General features: G+C 37.0%; 1 protein-coding gene and 1 pseudogene across 5 annotated transcripts in view; one reads left to right on the top strand and one right to left on the bottom strand.

Annotated features, from left to right (window-relative positions):
- RAD18 (RAD18 E3 ubiquitin protein ligase) overlaps positions 1-22774 on the bottom strand; it is a 141570-nt gene that overhangs the window by 99703 nt on the left and 19093 nt on the right. For 3 of the 5 annotated variants that reach the window (XM_045529941.1, XM_045529943.1, XM_045529942.1), the window contains exons 3-4: positions 16062-16123; positions 14814-14884 (exon numbers count right to left, since the gene is read on the bottom strand). In XM_045529941.1, coding sequence (XP_045385897.1) covers positions 14814-14884; positions 16062-16123 — 133 coding nt within the window. Of the gene's footprint in view, positions 1-14813; positions 14885-16061; positions 16124-22774 lie in introns of those variants that run through there. The other 2 variants (XM_045529944.1, XM_045529945.1) reach the window with 2 other exon arrangements.
- Positions 10392-12019, top strand: LOC123623609 (annotated as a pseudogene).

Below are 22774 nucleotides of genomic sequence, written 5' to 3'. Positions count from 1 at the left end.
AAAAACACAATAATTAAAATATCAAATTAAGTATAACAAACTAACTGACATAAGCTGCTTTCCCAATTAATACTTGTTTCTCTGACATATAGAACTTATACTACAATGACAACCAAACCAAAGTGTTTCTTCTAGAATAAAACACAAAGCAATAAATCTGACTTAAAAGGCAGTCAATATGCCTACAAAAGAAAATGGAGGGACATCAGGTTCTGGCCATGGAGAATAGCTGATATGAGGCTTACTCTCCACCCATAAATAACTCTAATATCTGGATAAAACATATAAAAACAACTGTTCATAGGCACTGGACTGAATCAACATAAGGCTGCGATCCCTGAGAAAAGAAACACATGAAGTGATCCAACATCCCCTCAAGATTTTACCCTGGAAGCATTTTCTAGGAGCCGAGTATTGAACTGAAGTCCAAACAGGAACTTCTCCTCTCACTGGGTAGAGGAAACAGGGATCAGAGTTCTGGGTAAAGGTTGTTAGGATTGGGGGAACAGGGTACTTGGCATGAGGTTGCTACAGAAAGGCAGCTTAGAAATGCTCATTCATTCCTGCTCACCTCTAGGGCTGCTCAAGATGAGACAAAAGCACAAGAGATCTAGTAGGAAACAGATACTGGCAAACTGAGATTCCAAAGGTTAGTGCTGGAAAACTATTGGTGTTTGAGCCCAGCCAAAGCTGAGAAACCTTGGTGAAAATCATGGACATTCAGGTGAGACCCCACAAAGGTCACACCTTAGAAAAAGGACCACATTGTGGAAATATAAACAAAACCAAAACAGACCCTACCTAATAAAACACTACACCAGGCCTTGAAAGAACAAAGGTGATGAGCTAGTAATTTCCTGCCTGTCAGAACAAAATTTATCTTTCCAACAAAGATAATTCACAGCTTCTATAACGTTTCACCTACAATATTCAGCACACATTTAAAAATTATTGAACATGCAAAGAAACAAGAAAAAGTAATCACTAATCCAGAGATAAAATATTCAATAGAATGACAAAACTTTAGAAGTGGAGGGTAGATTAGTGGTTGCCAAAGGTAAGGGTTGTAGGTATGATGGGTTGGGAGGGAGGTGGGTATAATTATAAAAGAGTAACACAAGACTCCTTGTGGAGTTGGAATTGTTCAGTGTCTTTATTGTGCTGATGGATACACAAACACATACAAGTGATTAAATTTTAGAACTTAATATGCACACATACAAATGAGTACAAGTAAAACTAGGGAAATCTGATTGGTGGATTGACTCAATGCCAATGTCCTAGTTGTGATATTATGCTAGAGTTTTACAAAATGTTACCTTTGGTAACTGGGCAAAATGTACAATACAATCTCTTTGTGTTATTTCTTACAGCTTGTGTGAATGTACAATTCTTTCAATAAAATCTTCAATTAAAAAAAAATATTCAATACAAGCAGACTCAGAAGTGATCCAAAGAGTGGCATTAGCAGATAAGGACCTCAAACTATGATAAACATGTTAAAGAAAAAAGAAGAAAACACAGAAATATGGATAAAAAGATAATGTATTATGAGAGAGACACAAAATCCATAAGAAGAATCAAATGAACAGTCTATAATTGCAAAATACCACATCTAAATTGGGTATAACAGCAGAGAAAAGGCAGTATTAGTAAACTTAAAGTTAGGTCAATAGAAAATATCCAAACTGAAGCACAGAGAGAAAAAGACAAAAAAAAAAAAAAAAAAAAAAAAGTATGATAATAGGACATAATTGGAACTGAGAAAGAGCAGAAAGAGAATGGAAAATAACCAATATTAGAAAAATCAAAGGCTCAGAATTTTCAAATCTGATAAAAAAAAGAATTCACATGAAATTCAGTAACAGAAAGATAGCTAGAAAATTTCTAAATGTTAAAAAATTAAGCACCATACTCCTAAATAACCCTATAGGTCAAATCACAATGGAAACTAGAAAATATTCTGAGTTAAATGATAGATGGCATGTAGGTTTGCCAAAACAGTCCCTAGAGGGAAAATTATTGACAATAGAAAAAATGAAAACCAATATTCTAAGCTTCCAATTTAAAAGGGTAGGAAATGAAAAACAGACTAAATCCAAAGAAGAAAGGAAATGATAACAGATACTAATGAAATAGAAAAGAGGTATATATAAAGAGAAAATGAGCAAAGCCAAAAGTTCGTTTGAAAATTTAACAAAGTTATTAGATCCCTACCACTAAGACTAAACAAGAAAAAAAAAAATGAGTGAAAATACAAATTAATAAAACAAAGAATTAAAAGGAGAAATCATTATAAATCCTACAGAAATCAACAGATAATTAAAGGACACTATTTATTATTAGAACACCTTATAATGATAAATGTGAAATTTTAGACATAATGGACAAATTCTTCAAAAAGCACTATTCATCAAAACTGACAAAGGAAGACACAGAAAACCTGAAGAGTCCTTATTATTTATTAAAGAAATTGAAGCTATAATTTAAAATCTTCCTACAAAGAAAACTCTAGGCCCAGATGGCTTCACTGGTGAATTCTACCAAATATTTATGGAAAAAGTAATATAAATATTACATAACCTCATCCAGAAAATAGAAAAGGAATACTTCCTAACATATTGAAGCCAACATAGCCTTGGTAACAAAATCACACAAGCACATTGTAGAAAAGGAAAATTATAGTCCAATAATCTCTCATAAATATAGACACTAAAATCCTAAATGAAATATTAAAAACATGTGAGATAAATTTTTAAAACATAATATATCCTGACCAAGTGGGATTTATTCCAGAATACAAGGCTGGCTTACTATTTGCAAAGTCAATCAGTGCAATCCATCACATTAGTAAAATAAGGGAGAAAAATTATATAATCATCTCAATAAAGGTAGAAAAATCCTCTGATAAAATTTAATATCCACTCATAATAAAAAACACTCAAAACATCAGGAACAGAAGGAAACTTTCTTAATTGGATAAAAGATATTTTCACAAAACCTACAGCTAATATCAGTCATTAGTGAAACATTGAACATCTTTTCCTAAGATTGAAAACAAGATAAGGATGTCTATTTACTACCATCATTTCTCTTAAAATTATACTGGAGGTCCTAGCCTATTTGGTAAGATCCCCCCCCCCAAGAAAAGGATATAAAAGGTAAAAAGATTGGAAAGAAAGCAAACTTTCATTTACAGATAAAAAGATCATATATATATATATATAGATATAGATATATAAACAGAAAATCCCAAAGAATCTACAAAAAACTAGCATTAATAAGTGAATTTTCACAAGGTACTAGATGTAATGTCAATAAACAAAAATTAAAGTTGTGCCTGTATATTAGCAAACAGAAAATAAAATTTTAATACCACTTAAAAAGCCATAAAAAGTATTAGTATTTATGAATAAATTTAACAAAAGTGTGCAAACTTATGTCCTTAAAATTACAAAACACCGCTTAGAGAAATAAAAGGCCTAAATAAATAAAGAGATATTCCATGTCTAGGGACTAGAAGACACAACAATGTTAGGATGCCCATTTTTTCCCACATCAATTTACAGATTAAATGCAATCCTAATTAAAATACAAGCCACTTTTTGGGGGATGGAAATGATACGTTCACTCTGAAATTTATATGGCAATGCAAAGGTCCTAGAATGCCAGTAGTCTTGAAGAAGACGAAAGTTAGAGAACTTGAACTAATAAATTTTAAGGACTTATGGTACAGCTACAATATTAAAGAAACTGCAATATTAGCTTAATGGAAGACAAAGAGAATATGAAACATAATGTGTCCAGAAACAGACCCACACAAACACAGTCACTTGATTTACAACAAAGGAGCCATTGCTATATAGTGGGTCTTTTTAATAAATGGTGTTGGAACAAATGAATATTTGTTGAGAAAAAAATAAATCCCAACTGCTACCTCCATCACATACAAAAATTAACTTGAGCAGGTTCATAGACCTAAATGTAAAACTATAATAATTCTAGAAGAAAACATATCAAAAAACCTTGACAAGCAAAAATTTCTTAGAATAAAAAAGCACAAACCATTAAAGAGAGAAAAGAGAAACTAGATTTGATCAAAACTGAAACATCTACTCATCAAAAGATACCCTTAAGAAAATGAAAAGGCAAGGCACGGACAGGAGGACAAAAATTGCAATATATATATTTGACCAAATACATAAAGAACTCCTACAAATCAATAAGAAAAAGACAAACATACAATTTTTAAAAATTGAACAAAAAACTGGAAGACATTTCAAAGATGTAAGAATAGTCAACAAGCACATGAAAAAGGTACATTAGTCATCAGGAGATGCATATTAAAATCACAATGAGCTACCATTTCACACCCAATAGAATGCATAAAACTAAAAGGACTGACAATACTGAATAGTAACCAGCATGTGGAGCAACTAAAAATTCCATCCACTGCTGGTGCGTATGGTACAACCACACTGGAAAACCGTTTGCCAATTTCTTAAAAAGTTAAGTATACATCTACCCTATAATCCAGAAATTCCATTCCTAGATAATTACCAAAAAGAAGTAAAAGTATATGCCTACACAAAGATTACATACAAATCTTCAGAGCATCTTTTATTACAATAGCAATAAACTGGAAATAATCCAAATCAATAGATGAATAGACAAGTAAATTGTGTATATTCATATAATGGAATGCTATTCAGCAATAAAAAAGTGTGAACACCGATACACACAAAAACAGACAAATAACAGAAAGAGTATGTGAAGTGAAAGAAAAGAGTATATACTGTATGATTCCATTTACAGAAAGTTTAAGAACAATCTGTTATGACAGAAAACTAAATGGTGGTTGCCTCTGGGGGTGGAGATTGATTAGAAGCAGAGTAAGAGGACTTTCTATGGTGATGGAAATCTTCTATCTTGATTGTAATAGTAATTATATAGATGTATGCATTTATCAAAATTCAATGATCAAAATCCAAATTTGCTTTATGTATTTCACTATATATTTTTGACCACAGTTTTAAAAAATCAAGAAATAGTAAAAATAATAACAATTTAAGGAACCTCACTGATACACTAATTAGAAAAGCTAGAATTAAAAAGACAGTACCAAATATTGGTGAAGATATGGAGCAACTAGAATTCTCATTTTGCTAGTGAGAGTATAACAGATTCTAACAATTTGGAAACTAGCTTTAAAGATACCAACAAACAAATGAATACCTACCCTATGACCTAGCAATCACACTTCTAGATATATGCCAAGAGAAATATATGCCAAAAGACATGTAAAAGAGTGTTTGCAACAGCTGTATCACAATAGACAAAAACTAGAAACAACCCAAATGTCCATAAAAAAAATGGACAAAAAATTTATCCATATAGTATCACCTGAAATTGAAAGACTCAGAAGAAGATCAAATGTTTACACCCTGACATATTATTGGATTGGATCTCCCTTTTTCTATCGGCCTCAAGTCAAAAAAACCACTCTATTAACACACATACCACCTAGGGGTTAGTTGCTTCATTGGACAGGAAATGGTATAAAAGGACTCAACACAGCAATTATTTTATTCTGCCTCACAGTTTTATAGAAATTCACAAAAATTCTATTTACATCAAGATGAGCTGCTTCATATTATATCTAACTGATAGCCATAATCTGAATGTTCTCTGACCCTTTTAATTATGTCCTAAGAGTAATAGGCATATCTAATATTTTAAAATGAATAATCAGGATTTAGGGAGGGTAAGGAGATGTATAGAAAAATTAAGATTGTGCATGAGCTGATAAATGTTTAAGTTAAGAGACAGGTACTTTGCGGGGGTCGGAGGAGAGTTCCCTATATTATTTTCTCTACTTTTGTATGCGTTTGAATTTTTCCACAATAAAAAGTTTGAAAATAAATAAATAAATAATACAGTGGAAGGGAGGTTAAAAGAAAAACTTAAGGATTTTGGTCTTTGAGAAGAAACAGAAATAAGATAAAAGTATAGAACCACAATAGTCCCTTTTCCTTCCAGGATCTGAATTTGGTACAAATAAAGTTCTAAAAAAGCTTTCACCTCATCTATTAGTAAAGCAGACACTATTCAACTAACAGATAAAATTTTCACCAGTGAAACATTTCCATGCTACACAGTGGTAGTCCTTTTCAGCTAAGTGTCTACCTAGAGATTACTACTTTTGCTTTTCTTCACAATTCAAATAATTCTACTAATTTGCTCTCCTACATCAATACATGCCGATAAAGACGGGCAAACCATAACACCAATGCCATGATATAATTACCTCCCATGTTAAAATTAAAGTTCATTAATTTATTCAAGTGCCAACTACTTTTTTTTTTTAATTTTTTTTTTTTTTTTTTTTTTTTTGAGACAGAGTCTCACTCTTTGGTCCTGGCTAGAGTGCCGTGGCGTCAGCCTAGCTCACAGCAATCTCAAACTCCTGGGCTCAAGCAATCCTTCTGCCTCAGCCTCCCAAGTAGCTGGGACCACAGGCATGCGCCGCCATGCCCAGCTAATTTTTTCTATATATTTTTAGTTGTCCAGATAATTTCTTTCTATTTTTAGTAGAGACGAGGTCTCACTCTTGCTCAGGGTGGTCTCGAACTCCTGACCTCGAGTGATCCTCCCGCCTGGGCCTCCCAGAGTGCTAGGATTACAGGCGTGACCCAACACGCCCAACCACCAACTACTTTTGACAGAGAAATATAATGGAGATCAAAACAAAGTCTCTGTCCTCATGAAGCTTACACTACAGTAGGGGAAAAGAATAAACATAATATATGTGGAAAGCGCTATTAAAAAAATGAAGCCAGGTATGAGGAGATACTCTTTATACTTGAGTCTCTTTTCTTTTTGTTTTGGAGACAGAGTCTTGCTCTGTAGCCCAGGCTAGAGAGTGCAATGGCACAATCACAGCTCACTGCAACCTCGAACTCCAAGGTTCACACAGTCCTCCTGCCTCAGCCTCCCAAGTAGCTGAGGCTATAGGCACATGCCACCACGCCTAGCTAATTTTTCTTATTTTTTGTAGAGACTGGGTCTTGCTATGTTGCCTAGGCTGTTCTCAAACTTCTGGCCTCAAGCAATCCTCTAGCCTTGGCCTCCCCAAAGTGCTGGGATTATAGGCATGACCCACCACACTTGGCCAACACTTGATACTCTTTTTTATAGGATGGTCGGAGAAGGTCTCACTGAGAAGATGACCCATGACAAACAGAATCCAAAGGAAGCAGAGGGACTAAGAAAGAGTCCAAAGAAAGTGGAGAGACTAAACCACTTGGCTATCTCAGGAAACACTGTTTCACCTAGAAATAACATCAGTACAAAGTCTCTAGGGTCAGGGTACAATTAACATGTTTGAGAAATGCAAGAAGGCTAGTAGGAAAAACTGAATAAACAAAAGGGAGAGAGGTAGGAGATAAAGTCTGAGAGGGAACAAGACAATGCAGGGACCAGAGGACTGACGCTGAGAGGACTTAGGCTTTTGTTCCAAATGAGATGGGGAACCACCACTGGATGGTTTTAAGCATGGTCTGACTTTTTATTTTAAAGGAATCACCCTGTTGTCCTCAGGAAGCACTTGTAAGAGGGCAAATACAGAAATAAGAATACCATTAGGAAGTGATCACAGTAATATGGGCTGTCACTGGCTTGGACCAGGATGATATTGGTAGGGAGAAGAAAAGCAGTCAGATTCTGGAAGTGTTTTGAAGATAAAGCCAACAGGATTTACCAACGGATTGACAGATTAAACAGCGTAAAAGAGAAGGGTCAAGGATGACTCCAACGTTGTTAACCTGAGAAACTGAAAGAGAGTTTCGTTTTTAGAAATGTTAAGCGACAGTTGCTCTTAAGAGGTCCTAGTATAGATGTGAGATAAACAGTTGGATATATGAGTGTGAAGTTCTGGGCAAAGATCTAGCTAAAGATATAAATTTGGATGCCATGAACGTACAAATGGCATTTAAAACCATGAAATGGTTTATGACAATTCATATACCTTAAAAATAAGCTGGGTGAAAATACTAGTTCCAAAATTGATGCTTAGACTTAAATTGAATTGGTAATTTTCCCTTAATTTTCATCACCCCTATGAATTCGTACTAAAGTGAGCTGGTACTGCAATGCCTAATAGCACACCACAGGCACTCAGATATCTGTTTGATGAATTATGAACTTTCAGAGCTGGAAAGATTCTCAAAGATAAATCAATATACTCATTTTTACAGATGAATAAATAAAGTCCCAAAGAGGTTTACTGATTTGCTCTAGGTCACCCAGCTAGTTAGGAAGGGCACTCAGATAGGATCCCAGATACCCAGACATTTAGTCCAGTAAATTACTCTCCATGTGATTTTTTGCTCTGAATAAGTAACTTAATAAAGTATGGGGAAATCTTGCCCATTTGTGAACTATACAATAACCTTACCTCTTCAGAATGCAGCTAAGAATCAAGAGTCAAAATAGGCCTTCGTGTAGACATGAGCAGCTATAAAATCTATGCAGTCAAGCCCATGGACTTCAGTAACTAAAGTCCCTGCAATGCTTGTTCTGATCTGAAAACACACAAACAGCAGTCTAGAACCATTTAGCCAAACAGGCAGAGGCTCACTCAAGCACAAATTCTTATTAGCACCTTGGGGCATCAGCGTATCAGAGAGCAATTACATGAGAACTAGTAGGGCCAGGACTGGAGCTCAGTCTGCCTGAATTCAAAGTCACTATGATTTAAACTGCACCACACACACAAAAAAGTGAAATTATGTTCTACATCTACTTTGTGAGCTGCTAAAGGAATTCTCTACCATGACTGTGACCTAAAATGTTTAAATTCTTAAACTTTGAGTGCTTATAGAAAAACTCATACCTTGATGGTGGTAAATCAAAGCAGTAAATGATTCTCTCTACTCTCGATTCCTAAAAATAATAATAGAGATGGGCCGGGCGCGGTGGCTCATGCCTATAATCCTAGCACTCTGGGAGGCCGAGGCGGGTGGATCGCTGGAAGTCAGGAGTTCGAGACCAGGCTGAGCAAGAGCAAGACCCCATCTCTACTAAAAATAGAAAGAAATTATCTGGACAACTAACACAAGTTCTTTGAAAATAAAAGCCACAGGTCAGAAGAAAATGTAAGAGCTGCATGTCAGCCTTTTGTCTGAAAACCTCTAAAATTATTTCCGATATCCTTTTATTATTCATTTTAGAATATTAAATTTTTAAAATCATAACGGCACATAAAATGGCAATGATAAATGGAAAAGACAAGAAATGAAATTGACAAACAAAATAAATATCTTACATTTTAATCATAAGATTAAAATTCCTCCCTCATCAATCTTAAACCAGAGTTTGAGTAATAAAATTGATTAGCACAAATTTCATCCCTACTAATTTTGCAAACGAAGTACCATAGCACTTTACACATGACAAATGTCCAAGAAATGTTTGCCACGGGATGATGCTAATAAGAATGGCAATTCCAAGAAGGCAAACAGAGGGAGAAGCAAATTATATAATCTATCTTGAATTTACAAAGAAGCTTCTCACCCCACCACACCTACTATAAAGAAAAATTAAATAGCCTATTCCTTTGGAAGGGAAAGAGGGAAAAGGAGAGCTCAACCATTCCAAGGCCTCAATTTAAGTTACCAAAAGGTCTGTGAACACACAGATACTGACCACTTCTCTTCAAAAAACAGATGCTGTTATTTGCAAGGCTTCCTTTTTCGGAGCAGGGAGGCTATTATGCTTTTAGTACCAGCTGAGGAAAAAAATACACCTTGAGATGTAACTTTACTATCTCAGAGAAAAATCAAACAGCCAATAAATTCATTTGTAAAAACATAGCCCCCGCGTTGAGCTTCCTGCGGCAGCGACCACTCGAGCAAGTGCGGGGGCGGGGGCGGCCAGGCTGCGGCACCTCCCCACGTGGCCCACGGTGCCCGGCCCGGGGCGAAAGATACCAAGTTTTGCTAGTACAACCATGTAAATAATTAATACCTGAAGTCTCAATCTAACATGGACATTAACAGTGATGACAGATAAATACAGATGACTGGGAATCAAATATTAGGTGAAACACTTAAAAAAGTGTAACAGGCTTTTAAGAAACACGTCTGCAGGATCCTGTCTATCTTAATGCCGGTAGAACTCAGCTAAAGGAATTTAGGAGGTTCTAGTATTCTCCATCGCTGAAACTGAGAGTCTGAAACCCTAATGCTTAAGCTCTATTCTAGATCATAGCTCCAACTCCTTCAGGATATAAGGAAAAGAGATAATATCACCACAATGATAGATAGATCTTTGGTTGTACAGGTTCCCAATGAGCAGATCATGATGACTGTATTATAGGGATCTGCCATAGCATGGCTGCTTCCCGATCTACTTGTGCTACAAGATCAACAGTGGGTTTAAACGGCCTTGGATGAATCTTTTTGTGGTAGAACTTTAAGGAATCGTAGCATTGCTCACCCTGAAGAAATCTCTTCTCATTCTCAAGTACGATCAAGATCACCAAAGAGACCAGAGCCTGTGCAAATTCAGACAGGAAATCATAATGGAAGAACCACTGATTTAAAACAGCAAAGCACCTGAGAATCATGGGTAAGCCCTAGGAAGAGGACTTTTTTCTTCTGAAAAGGATAACATAGAAAGGCAGGCTGTACAAAATTGTGAGAGAAGGCAAACGGAACCTATTTCACCAGTTTTAAAAAGAATTAACTCATGTTAGATCTGAAGCACCAAATAGTTCAGAAGAAGATTCACCTATAAAACCAGACAAGGAATCAGCAGAGCAGAGGAATATAGTAGTGGACAATGATGCAGATTTTCAAAGGACTAAACAAGCCTGTCAGTGTCTTTTACTGGATGATTGTGAGAAAAGGGAAATTAAAAAGGTGAATGTCAATGAGGAAGGGCCACTTAATTCTGCAGTAGTTGAAGAAATCATAGTCTATTTGGCTGTCAATGGTATCGATGATAGTGATTCAGCTGTTATAAACTGTGATGACTGTCAGCCTGATGGAAACACTAAACAAAATACCACTGGTTCCTATGTGTTGCAGGAAAAATCAGTAGCTGAAAATGGGGATTTGGATACCTAAACCTCAATGTTCCTTGATAGTAGGAAGGAGGACAGTTATACAGACCATAGCATGCCTTGCCCAAATTCACAAGTGCAGGTCAAGTTGGAGGACCACAAAATAGTAACTGCCTACCTGCCTGCGGAACATGTTAATCAGCTGACTACTGCCCCCTTTCTGAAATTCGGTCAACTTTAAGGGATTGTGAGGAGGAAGTAGATGAGGTGGGAGACAGCAGTGCCTCAAAAGAGCAACATAATGAAAACACCAATAACGACCTGGACACAAGTCTTTTTTTTTTTTTTTTTTTTTTTTGGACACAAGTCTTGAGAGTATGCCAGTCTCTGGGCCAGAACCACCTTCAGTTTTAGACTGTGTCTTTATCGGAACCTCAAGAACATCGTTATGCCCTGAGAACCTCACCATAAAGGGCTGCCCCTACCAGAGGTAGTCCCACTAAAAACAGTTCTCCTTGCAGAAAAAATGGACAATTTGAGGAGAATAATCTTAATCCCAATGAAACAAATGCAACTGTTAGTGATAATGTAAGTCAATCTCCTACAAATCCTGATGAAATTTCTCAAAATGAAAAAGGGATACGCTGTGACTCTCAAAATTATGAAAGTGAAGGACTAAGTATGCCACCCTCAGAGGCAAGACTCAATATTGGACATTTGCCATCTCCCAAAGAGAGTGCCAATCAGCACATTATACAAGAGGAAGATGATGATCCTGATATTGATTATCTAATTTCTTTTAACCACAATGAACTGTTCTTATTACTAACAGTGAAGCACTACAGGAGGCAGCTGTGGCATTGCTTCCTTAACCAGCTCATGGTGTGTGAATGTTATAAAATTGTCACTCAGATATATTTTTTAAATGTAATGTTATATAAGATGATCATGTGATATGTACAAACTATGGTGAAAAGTGCCAGTGGTAGTAACTGTGTAAAGTCTCTAATTCACAACATTAGTTCCTTTAAAATACACAGTCTTCTGCCTCCGTATTTGGAGTTGTCGATACAACTCATCAAAGAAAACTGCCTAATATAAAAAATCATATATATGGTAATAATTTCCCTCTTTTGTAGTCTGCACAAAATCCATAAAAGATTGTATTTTTATTACTATTTAAATAAGTGATTAAATTAAGTCTGCACAGTGAAGAAAAGAAAAAAAGAGACATAGCCCCATCCTCTCATAGACTTTAAAAACTAACTGGTGAAGGACTTTAAAATAAGGAAAGCAATAACTTTAATTAGAAGAATTAGGGAATTTCAGAGTTTCTTAATCTAGGAAAGTACACCATCTTTTTAGGATCTTAAGGAAATAACTAACTAGCCAATTTCTAGAATATCATAGTAAGTGAGTTCAGAGTACAGTTAGTGCTCCATCTGCTAGTTCCACATTCATGGATTCAAGCAACCATAGATTGAAAATATTTAAAAAAATAAAAACAACTACACAAAATAACACAAATTTTAAAATACAGTATAAGAACTATTTATATGGCATTTATATTGTATTAGGTATTATAAGTAATCTAGAGATGATTTTAAGTATATGGGAATATGTGTGAAGATTATATGCAAATGCTATACCATTTTATGGAAGGGATTTGAGCATCCAAAGATTTTGGTTCCTCAGGGGTCCTGGAACCAATTCCCCGTGAATACCAAGGGAAGACTGTATTAAAATTGATCATTTTCAGGATGCAAACCAATGAAATGTGCAATTCTATTGCAAGAAATATGTTTATACTTCTGGAAGCAATATAAGGTACCTCCAAGAATGTTCCAACAAGCCTGGAAGCCATGTATACTCATGCACCACATAATGACTTTTCATTCAGTGACAGACCAAATATACAATAGTGATCCAATAAGATTATAACGGAGCCAAAAAATACTTATCACCTATGGACATCTTTTTTCTTTTTTTTTGAGACAGAGTCTTGCTTTGTTGCCCGGGCTAGAGTGAGTATCGTGGCGTCAGCCTAGCTCACAGCAACCTCAAACTCCTAGGCTTAAGCGATCCTACTGCCTCAGCCTCCCGAGTAGCTGGGACTACAGGCATGTGCCACCATGCCCGGCTAATTTTTTCTATATATATTTGAGTTGGCCAGATAATTTCTTTCTATTTTTAGTAGAGATGGGGTCTCGCTCTTGCTCAGGCTGACCTATGGGACATCTTGATGCTCTTGATCCTGTGTAGGCCTAGGCTAATGTGTATGTTTGTGCCTTTGCTTTAACAAAAAAGTTTAAAAAGTAAAAAAAGAAAAATTTAAATAGAGTGAAGCTTACAGAATAAGGATATAAAGAAAATATTTTTGTACAGCTGTTACAATATGTTTATGTTTTAAGCTAAGTATTATTTTTAAAAAGTTAAACAAAGTAAAAGTTTATAAAGTAAAAGTTATAGTAAGCTTAGGTTAATTTATTATTGAAGAAAGAAATATTTATTTTATAAATTCAGAGGGCCTAAGTATACACTGTTTATAAAGTCTACAGTAGTACACAGTAATGTCCTAGGCCTTCACATTCACTCCCCACTCATTCACTGACTCACCCAGAGCAACTCCCAGTCCTGCGAGCTCCATTCATGGTAAGTGCCCTATACAGGTATACCATTTTTTATCTTTTATACCGTATTTTTACTGTACCTTTTCCATGCGTAGATATGTTTTGATACACAAATACATACCATTGTGTTACAATTACCTGCAGTATTCAGTATAGTAACATGCTGTATAGGTTTGTAGCCTAGGAACAACAGGCTATACCATGAAGCCTAGGTACGTAGTGAGCTGTATCTAGATTTGTTTAAGTACATTCTACAATATTCACACAATGACAAAGTCACCTAATGACACATTTTTGAGAATGAATCCCTATTGTTAAGCAACACATAACTGTACTTAACTATATAGGCACTTGTTATCTAAACACAGTATGTTTTTAACAAAAATTCTTGCTTGACTTGTATGATTAAAACTAAAAATAATTCAAGTTATTGTTTGGCAAAACATGCCTTTTAATATCCCTTTGGGTAACTAAACTCACACATTCATGCATTTGATAGCTAGGAGGTAAAGCTGCATATCTGAGCTTTATAAAGTACAAGCAATTACATATTTCACACTGCACATCATTTAATACATGCTGAGTGAATCAGGTTAAGAATTAATGGGTTAATATATGACAGAACCAATTATAGATATGTGCATATATATGGGTTAACACACACATATGTACACATATATATATTACCTAGCTCTGTCCACTTAGAGAGCTAGAAGCAACGACACCCCAGTAGCAACAAGCATATGCTGCACCAGATCCTGGTTTCTAAATAACATTCTCCAATAAAAGAAGCTCTTTGGAGAAATGGTTGATTCTAGGGGTGGGGAAGGTAAAATACAAGATAAACAAGGAGTATCCTAGCACCTAAAAGTAAAGAAGTCCTCAAATCTACATTTTGACTCTTAATTATTCTTTATAACAGGAGAATTTCTGTTAAGTAAAGGAAGAAAATCTTATTACTATTAGATTTTCTATGTGTGAAGGCCTACTGTCACTTTCCTTCTTTTACTCCAAAACATGCAATCCTGCATTTCCTAATCCAAAAGTGCACAGAGTAAAGTGAAAACACATATAAAAGGCAGAAGTAGTTAGAGGTTAGTCACACAATTAAATCATACCGTGCAAAATTCAAGCTTTTTACCAGTTCATCTAATATGCGGTTATTTTTCAGGTCCGTCTCTGTGACTGTCTAGAAAAAAAAAAAGATGGAAAAAGGTCAAAAGCCATAATTAACTTGTCATAATCTTGTTTTTGAAAATGTCTGACCCATCCTCCTGAGGCTCTCCATCCCACTAAGTCTTCCAGGAAAGCCTCAAAATAAATTTCGTTTATCTTATACTAATATGGAATTTTAAAATAGTGAATTAGTATCTGCTGACTGGAAGTCTGATAAAAACTCTCCAAATCATCTGTTAAAATCGTATATACTCAGTACTAAGACAAAACCTAACATGAGCAAGAATCTTTCTTCAAAATGCCAACACTCAGCTTTCCCAAAAATTTCTCCTGAAAAACAGAAGAGAGATGCTCTTTTAAGCAGTAACATCGGAAGAGGCATTAAGTGTTCATAGAGAGTTTAAAAATAAGATTGGTTTTCAGGAATGCAAGAGAAAAATGACAAATCCAGTACTTATTTAGCATGAATACACAGTTTGCCTCAGTGGTATCATCATGACAAAGGCAGTATAGATCGTTGCAAAGAGCTCAGATTTGGGAGACAAACTGCACAATTTCTTACATAGGGAAATAGTTTAGACAAATTCAATGACTTCCTGACACCACGTACCTACCAAAGCAGCCAAACTAGCCAAACCCTCTAGCTAGTCCTCTCTGTTAGACCTCACTGCCTCTTCTCATTTTATTCTCACTTATGTTTAATTTCCCTTTTAATCTACCTTTCCACCTGTTCCTATTACTTGAAAAGTTTCAAAAACCATAACAACAAATTTCCCAGTGTTTTCCCTGAAGATCTGGTTGGGGAAAGAGGTAAGTTAGGCTGGGAAAGCCCAACGGCCATGAATCTCTTTGCCTTCTGCACAAATACTTAGACCAGTCCTTTGCAACTGAATAATCATACCATCAGAGTTTCTGCCAAAGGTGAGAAACAATAAAAAATTAGGAGCCATAAAAACATAGGTCATAAGTATTAAAGAGTGCTACATCGTGATCTTAAAATTAATTTTTACTTCCTAAAATACATTTAGGTTATGAGTAATCTTAATGAAAAATTCAACAAAGCCCAGTTCTCCTTACATGTACTTTGGAAGTACTTCGATAACTACACATCTTCCCATGGGCTTTTGCATATAGATAAAGCAGAAATATTTGCACCAATCAATCAATAAGTTAGAAAAAGAAAAACTCACCACACAACAAGTTGGACATTGAGTTTTATAGGATAGAAATTTTCTTATACAGAGAGAACAGTCTGCAAAAACACAAAATGCAACATAATAAGTTAATTAAGCTATATTAATAATACAGGAACCTGACTTCTAACAAAATCTGACTAAAGCCCTAAAATATATCCATCATCTAGGGTATATTATTATAGTCTTAAATTTCTAGTACCTCTAATCTATGCATATTTATGTATGTAATTAAACAGTATTTTTAGGGAAAGGAAATATGTCAAATATAATGATCCCTAGGACATCACAAATCCATGAGCAACATACATCGCTCTGTGTACTCTATCTGTAAAACACAGGAAACACACATGCAAGACCTGGGCTGGGTATTGTATAAACATGCTAGATATCTCTATTGCCTACCATTTGAAAATATATGTTTTGAAATAAGATACATAAACATGTTAAGAAATAAAATATTCCCAAACTATCAAATTCGGATTTCTACATCCTAACTCTGTAAATGATATCCATCACCCCTCATTTAACAAGCATTTTTGTGGCAAGCACAAAGAAAAGAACAGTGTATAAGGGAAGGTTCTTGACTTCAAGGAGCTAACCAAGTAGTGAGGCAAGTACAGCACAACTTAATGTAATAAGTCCTAACAATTTAAGCAAGAAATAGGCATAAACTAAATTTGCCACACACTCAAGACAGTATGAAATGCTTTCCCAAAGAAAAAGTAGATGTGACTAACAGAATGGTACCTTACTGGCAGCTAATTTACTAGTAGCCCAAATTCAGCCAAGTTAAGGGGTCTCATTAAAAGGCATTCAGTTTAGTTGAAGAGGAGACAGTATAATTTCAATGGTACAGATATCCAGGAAATAAACAAATCTTGCCACCCTAAGTAAGAGTATCTCAGGAGGAAAAAATGAAGGAACACATTATAAAAAGGATAAAACAGGCAATAGGTTAAGTTCTTCTGGGAAGCAAAGATAAATAGAAAGGACCAATGAGGTAAAGGGCTTGGAAGTCACCACTTCATCTTAACACCAAGTAAAAAGCTGAACAAACTGAAAAACCAACAACTCTTCTTAGATCCAGCAGAGAAGCAAAGTGACAGGCAAACTATTGCCCCCCCAAACTGGAGAGGGAGACAGGCAGGTACAGCAAATCACAACTTACAAGAGCAGAAACCTCCACCAGAACCAGAGAAAAAAAAACCATGGTGGAACTACTGTTAGAGGAGGAAAACTTGAACCATAACTGACAAATTGCTGGAGGCTCTATATGGACAAGTCTGAAAGTTAAAAACTCCAGGGGGAACCTGTCTTTGGGGAGGGAGGCATTCTATCAAGTTCTCACAGTAAATTTTTGAGAAAAATACCCTGGTACTTCTGGCAGGGAGAGAGTTAAAGTAATCACTTTGAAATAATAAGCCCAGAGCACTCAAGTTCTTCTAAATGAGGCCTGCCCTCAGGAGAAACTATTTTACCAAAGCCTAACCTATTGTGGTTTTATCAGAGATCTGCTGACCTGGGAAAGGGAAAATTCAGCTCCAGCCCTCTCTAGCCATCTTGTCCAACCTAAGGAGGGCAAAAACTGAGAAGCACTTGTGAAGTTCACAGTCTGGGGGCAAGGCTCACTAAAAGACTGAGACTTAAACATAGGACTATAGAATGCTTCCTCTCCCACCACACCTAAAAGCCTATTTACTGTAGTTCCTTTCACCCAGGACATTTCTGGCTATTTAAAAAAATTATGCTGGGCACAGTGGCTCAAGCCTATAATCTCAGCACTATGGGAGGCCAAGGCAGAAGGATTATTAGACCAGGAATGTTTAAAAACTATGATTAAAATGATAAGTACTCTAATAGAAAAAGTAGACAACATGCAAGAAGAGGCAAGTAATGTAGAAATTCTAAGAAAAAATCAAAAACAAATGCTAGAGATCAAAAACACTGTAACAAATGAAAAATGCTCATTAGTAGATTGGACATGGCTCAGGAAAGAATCTCTGAACTTGAGGATATGTCAATAGAAACCCTCAAAACGGAAAAGCAAATAGAAAAAAGACTGGAAAATATGGAACTGAATATCCAAGAACTGTGGGAACACTACAAAAGATGTAACATACACATAATGGGACTACCAGAAGTGGTGAAAGGAACAGAAGAAGTATTAACATTTCAAGCAAGAATGACTGAGAATTTCTCCAAATTAATGTTAGACACTAAACCACTTATCCAGGAAGACTAGAGAACATCAAGCAGGATAAATGCCTAAATGAATGAATGAATGAATAAATATCAAAAAGCCACAACACCTCAGTATACAATATTCAAACTACAGAAAATCAAAGATTAAGAACAAAAATCTTGAAAGAAGCCAAGGGGATAAAACACCTTACCTCCAGAGGAGCAAAGATGAGAATTACATCTGACTTCTCCTCACAAACCATAGAAGCAAGGAGAGAGTGTGGTGAAATATTAAAAGTGTTGAGAGAAAAACACCACAGATACAAAACTGTATATCCTGTGAAATTATCCTTCAAAAGTAAAAGAGAAAAAAGGACTTTCTCAGACAAATAATAATTGAGGGAATCAGTTGGCAGTAAACCTGCCTTGCAAGAAATGCTAAAAAAAGTTCTTCAGAGAAAAGGATATAATTTAGGATGGAAACTCCAATCTACATTAAAAAAAAGGAAGAGCACTGGAGAAGGAATAAGTGAAAGTAAAATAAAAACTTTCATTTTTCCTCAATTTAACAGATAAGTTTGTACAAAATAATAACAAAGTATTCGTTAAGTATGTTTATATGTGCATGTATATATATCCATAAATACGTGCATACTTATGTATGCTCATATATAAGTGAAATGAATGACAGCAATGATACAAAGGACTAGAGGGAAGAATTAGCTGCCTTAGCTCCAGCTGCCATAACAAAATACCACAGATTGGCGGCTTAAACAACAGAAATTTATTTTCTCACAGTTCTGGATGCCAGAAGTCCAAGATCAGGTGCCAGTATGATTAAGTGTCTGGTGAGGGCTCTCTTCTTAGCTTATAGACAACTACCTTCTCATCGTGTTCCCACATGGTGGGGTGGGGAGAGACAGCAAGTTCTGGTATCTCTTCTTTTTTTTTTTTTTTTTTTTTTGAGACAGAGTCTCACTTTGTTGCCTGGGCTAGAGTGAGTGCCATGGTGTCAGCCTAGCTCACAGCAACCTCAAACTCCTGGGCTTAAGCGATCCTACTGCCTCAGCCTCCCGAGTAGCTGGGACTATAGGTATGCGCCACCATGCCTGGCTAATTTTTTCTATATATACTTTTAGTTGTCCAGATAATTTATTTCTATTTTTAGTAGAGACGGGGTCTCGCTCAGGCTGGTCTCGAACTCCTGACCTCAAGCGATCCACCCACCTCGGCCTCCCAGAGGGCTAGGATTATAGGCATGAGCCACCGCGCCCGGCCTGGTATCTCTTCTTATAAGGGCACTAATCAGGCCGAGTGCGGTGGCTCATGCCTATAATCCTAGCACTCTGGGAGGCCAAGGCGGGAGGATCCCTTGAGGTCAGGAGTTCGAGACCAGCCTGAGCAAGAGCGAGACCTCATCTCTACTAAAAATAGAAAGAAATTAGCCAGACAACTAAATATCTATATAGAAAAAATTAGCCAGGCATGGTGGCCCATGCTTGTAATCCCAACTACTTAGGAGGTTGAGGCAGAAGGATTGCTTGAGCCCAGGAGTTTGAGGTTGCTGTGAGCTAGGCTGATGCCACGGCACTCTAGCCTGGGGAACAGAGCGAGATTCTGTCTCAAAAAAAAAAAAGGGGGGGGTCACTAATCATATCATGATGGCCCTACCCTCATGCCCTCATCTAAATCTAATTATCTCCCAAATATGTCATTTTCTAATACATTAGGGGTTAGGGCTTCAACATATAAATTTGGAGAGGACACAATTCAGTCCACGGCATTCCACCCGGCCCCCAAAATTCACGTCTCTCTCACATGCAAAATCCCAACAGTCCCAAAGGTCTTAACTCATTCCATCACCAACCCTAAAGTCTAAAGTTCAAAGTCTCATCTAAATATCACCTAAATCAGATATGCGTGAGACTCAAGGTATGATTCATCCTCAAGCAAAATTCCTCTCTAGACTCATTCTAGTAATTGTCAACGTTATTCTCTTTGTACTATAAAAAGTCTTCTGAGCAATACTGTAAGTCAAGAATTCCTAAACCTGATTCTTCAGCTCAGTCACCTAGGAGAATGCTGTTGTGGTGTCTCCAGACGCTACTCCTGGTCATACTGATTCAATGGATTTTAGTCAGCAAATCACACCCATAACATGTATTTTGATTCAATAACAGTAACAACAAAAATTAATTTCTTAAAAGTTAATGTAAGTTGTTACTATTAGGTTGAACTATGTAAAACTGTCATTTAGGGTAATCAAAAAAAAAAAAAGGACAAATATTGGCAATTTCGTGTGGTTCAACCGAACACTGTGCACTTTGTATGCTTTGATCTAAGTACTTTACATGTATTAACTCTTTTGCACCTTATAGCAACCCTGAGGTTGGTACTACTATTAGTCACATTTTACAAAAAAGAAAATGAAGCACAGGACTTAGCCAACTTGCCAAGTTCACAGAGCTAATAGGTGGCAAAAGCAAACACCAGAGCCCATGCTTTTGACATATTAAAATATTAATTATTTAAAATTATGGATGCTCCCTGACTTACAGTGGGGTTACATCCTAATAAATCCATTTTAAATATCTTAAGTCTAAAACACATCTAATAAACGTATCACTAAAAATTTGAAGTATGGTTATATAACCAGCTCCATAAGCAAAAACGCCTTTTTATAGTTCTCTTATGTTTTAAATTCCTAAGCCCGTAAGATTTGCTGACCAGAACTTTGTAACTTTCTATTGAACTGATGCATTCCCTTTTGAGTTTTTTCCCCAGAAACAGCAGAACCTCCTTGCAGCCATGAGATAACGAGAAAGCCTTACACCACCTGTTTGTCCAGAGAAGACAAGATAAGCGACGCCCCACCACACAGATCATGCCCGAGGACCCACTATGCCAACTACTCCCCTCATCCCGCCTGTGCACAAGGATGAAAGAATGACCAATATTAACCCTTAGCTCATTATACGACTAAAATCCCCACACTGGGAGGGATATATCTGCCATTTTTGATCATGTGATGTATGTATTAGCATGATTCCTCACTGTGCTTGCGTGCCCTGCACTCCACTCCAAACATGCAATGATGCTCACTCACCATGCATTATTCATTTCACCTCCAGAAAAACCCCTGACACCACTGGTCGGGGAGTCAGATTTGAGGCAGTCCCTTCCTCCCACCTCCCGGTTGATGTATCCTCCACAATAAATCTCCTTTCTTCCTTAACAATCCCCGTTGTCTCAGTAATTGGCTTTCTGTGAGGCGAGCAACAGAGGGAACCCGCCCCCCTTGCAGGTTTGTTAACAATTTGGGGGCTTGTCCAGGACCTGTTGCTCGTGGCTTAGTGGCCATGGAACAGGGAATGACTTTAAAGCCTGCCTAGCAGCTGCCCTGATGAGCTTCTGAGAGAGGCTGGGAGAAACCTCCAGTGGGAGAAACCGGCTTTTCTGGCCACGTTGTGTACCGGGCATCTGGTGAGGTAGTCCCCAAGCAAAACCCCCAGTGGATTTATGAACATGGGAAAGATCCATTAAGAATGAACCCTTTCTTCAATTGCATGTTGGAGGGAATGAAAAATGCCAAACCAAACCAGTAAACTATGATAAAGCAAGAGAGATTACTTAGGAAAGGGCCAACTAACTATCCAGCTTAACAGGCTCTCTGAGGCTCTCAGAAAATATACTAACACAGACCCAAAGACTGCTGAGGGCCAAACACTTCTGGCTATGCACTTCATAACCCAAGCTGTGCCAGATATTCAAAGAAAGCTCCAAAAGCTAGAAACTAGCCCCCAGACTCCTCAGGCAACATTGGTAGCAGAGGCCTTTAAGGTTTCTAACAATCAGGACTTGGCAGAGAAGGAAGAAAAAGATGAGAGAATGAAAAGAAAGGCACAGATTTTGGCTGCCATAATTATAGGCCCTCCTCGAGGTGACCCTAAGCAGCAGAGGAACACTGGTCAAGGGGTAACTAAACCCCAATCGGCATTGGCAGTACTACAGCGCAACCTATGAGCATACTGTAAAGGAGAGGCATTGGAAGAAGAATTGTCCACTCCTTTCTGGGAAGCTGGGATGGATGGGACCTCCCCAGCCCACTCCTCTTATTGCTAGCCTCTCAAATGAGAAAGCTACCTCTCCTGCTGAGGGGGGCCAAGAGCTCACCTGGTTCCAGCCCTAAAGGATTCCGTTTTCATCATCACTGCGGAGCCTCGGTTCACTCAACGTGGTGGGTAAGAAAACTGAATTCCCTTTGGATACTAGAGCTGCCTACTCTGCCCTGACCCAGCCTGTTAGACCTCTCTCCAGTGCCAACTGTGCAGTGACAGGAACAGATGAACCAGCTGAAGGTAAGACAGTTTACCTTTCCTTTAACATGTGAAATTGGATCCAAGGCTACCACGCATTCCTTCCTATATGTCCCTGAGTGACCCGTTCCTTTATTAGGTCGGGACTTATTATCTAAGTTGGGAGCCTCAGCTTCCCTCCAGTGGGACACCATCTGGGTCTTGGTACTC

This window comes from Lemur catta, chromosome 18 (assembly GCF_020740605.2).
Source record: "Lemur catta isolate mLemCat1 chromosome 18, mLemCat1.pri, whole genome shotgun sequence".
Taxonomy (NCBI): domain Eukaryota; kingdom Metazoa; phylum Chordata; class Mammalia; order Primates; family Lemuridae; genus Lemur; species Lemur catta.
Note: the sequence above shows the minus strand (reverse complement) of the source record. Positions and strands in the feature narration are given on the sequence as shown.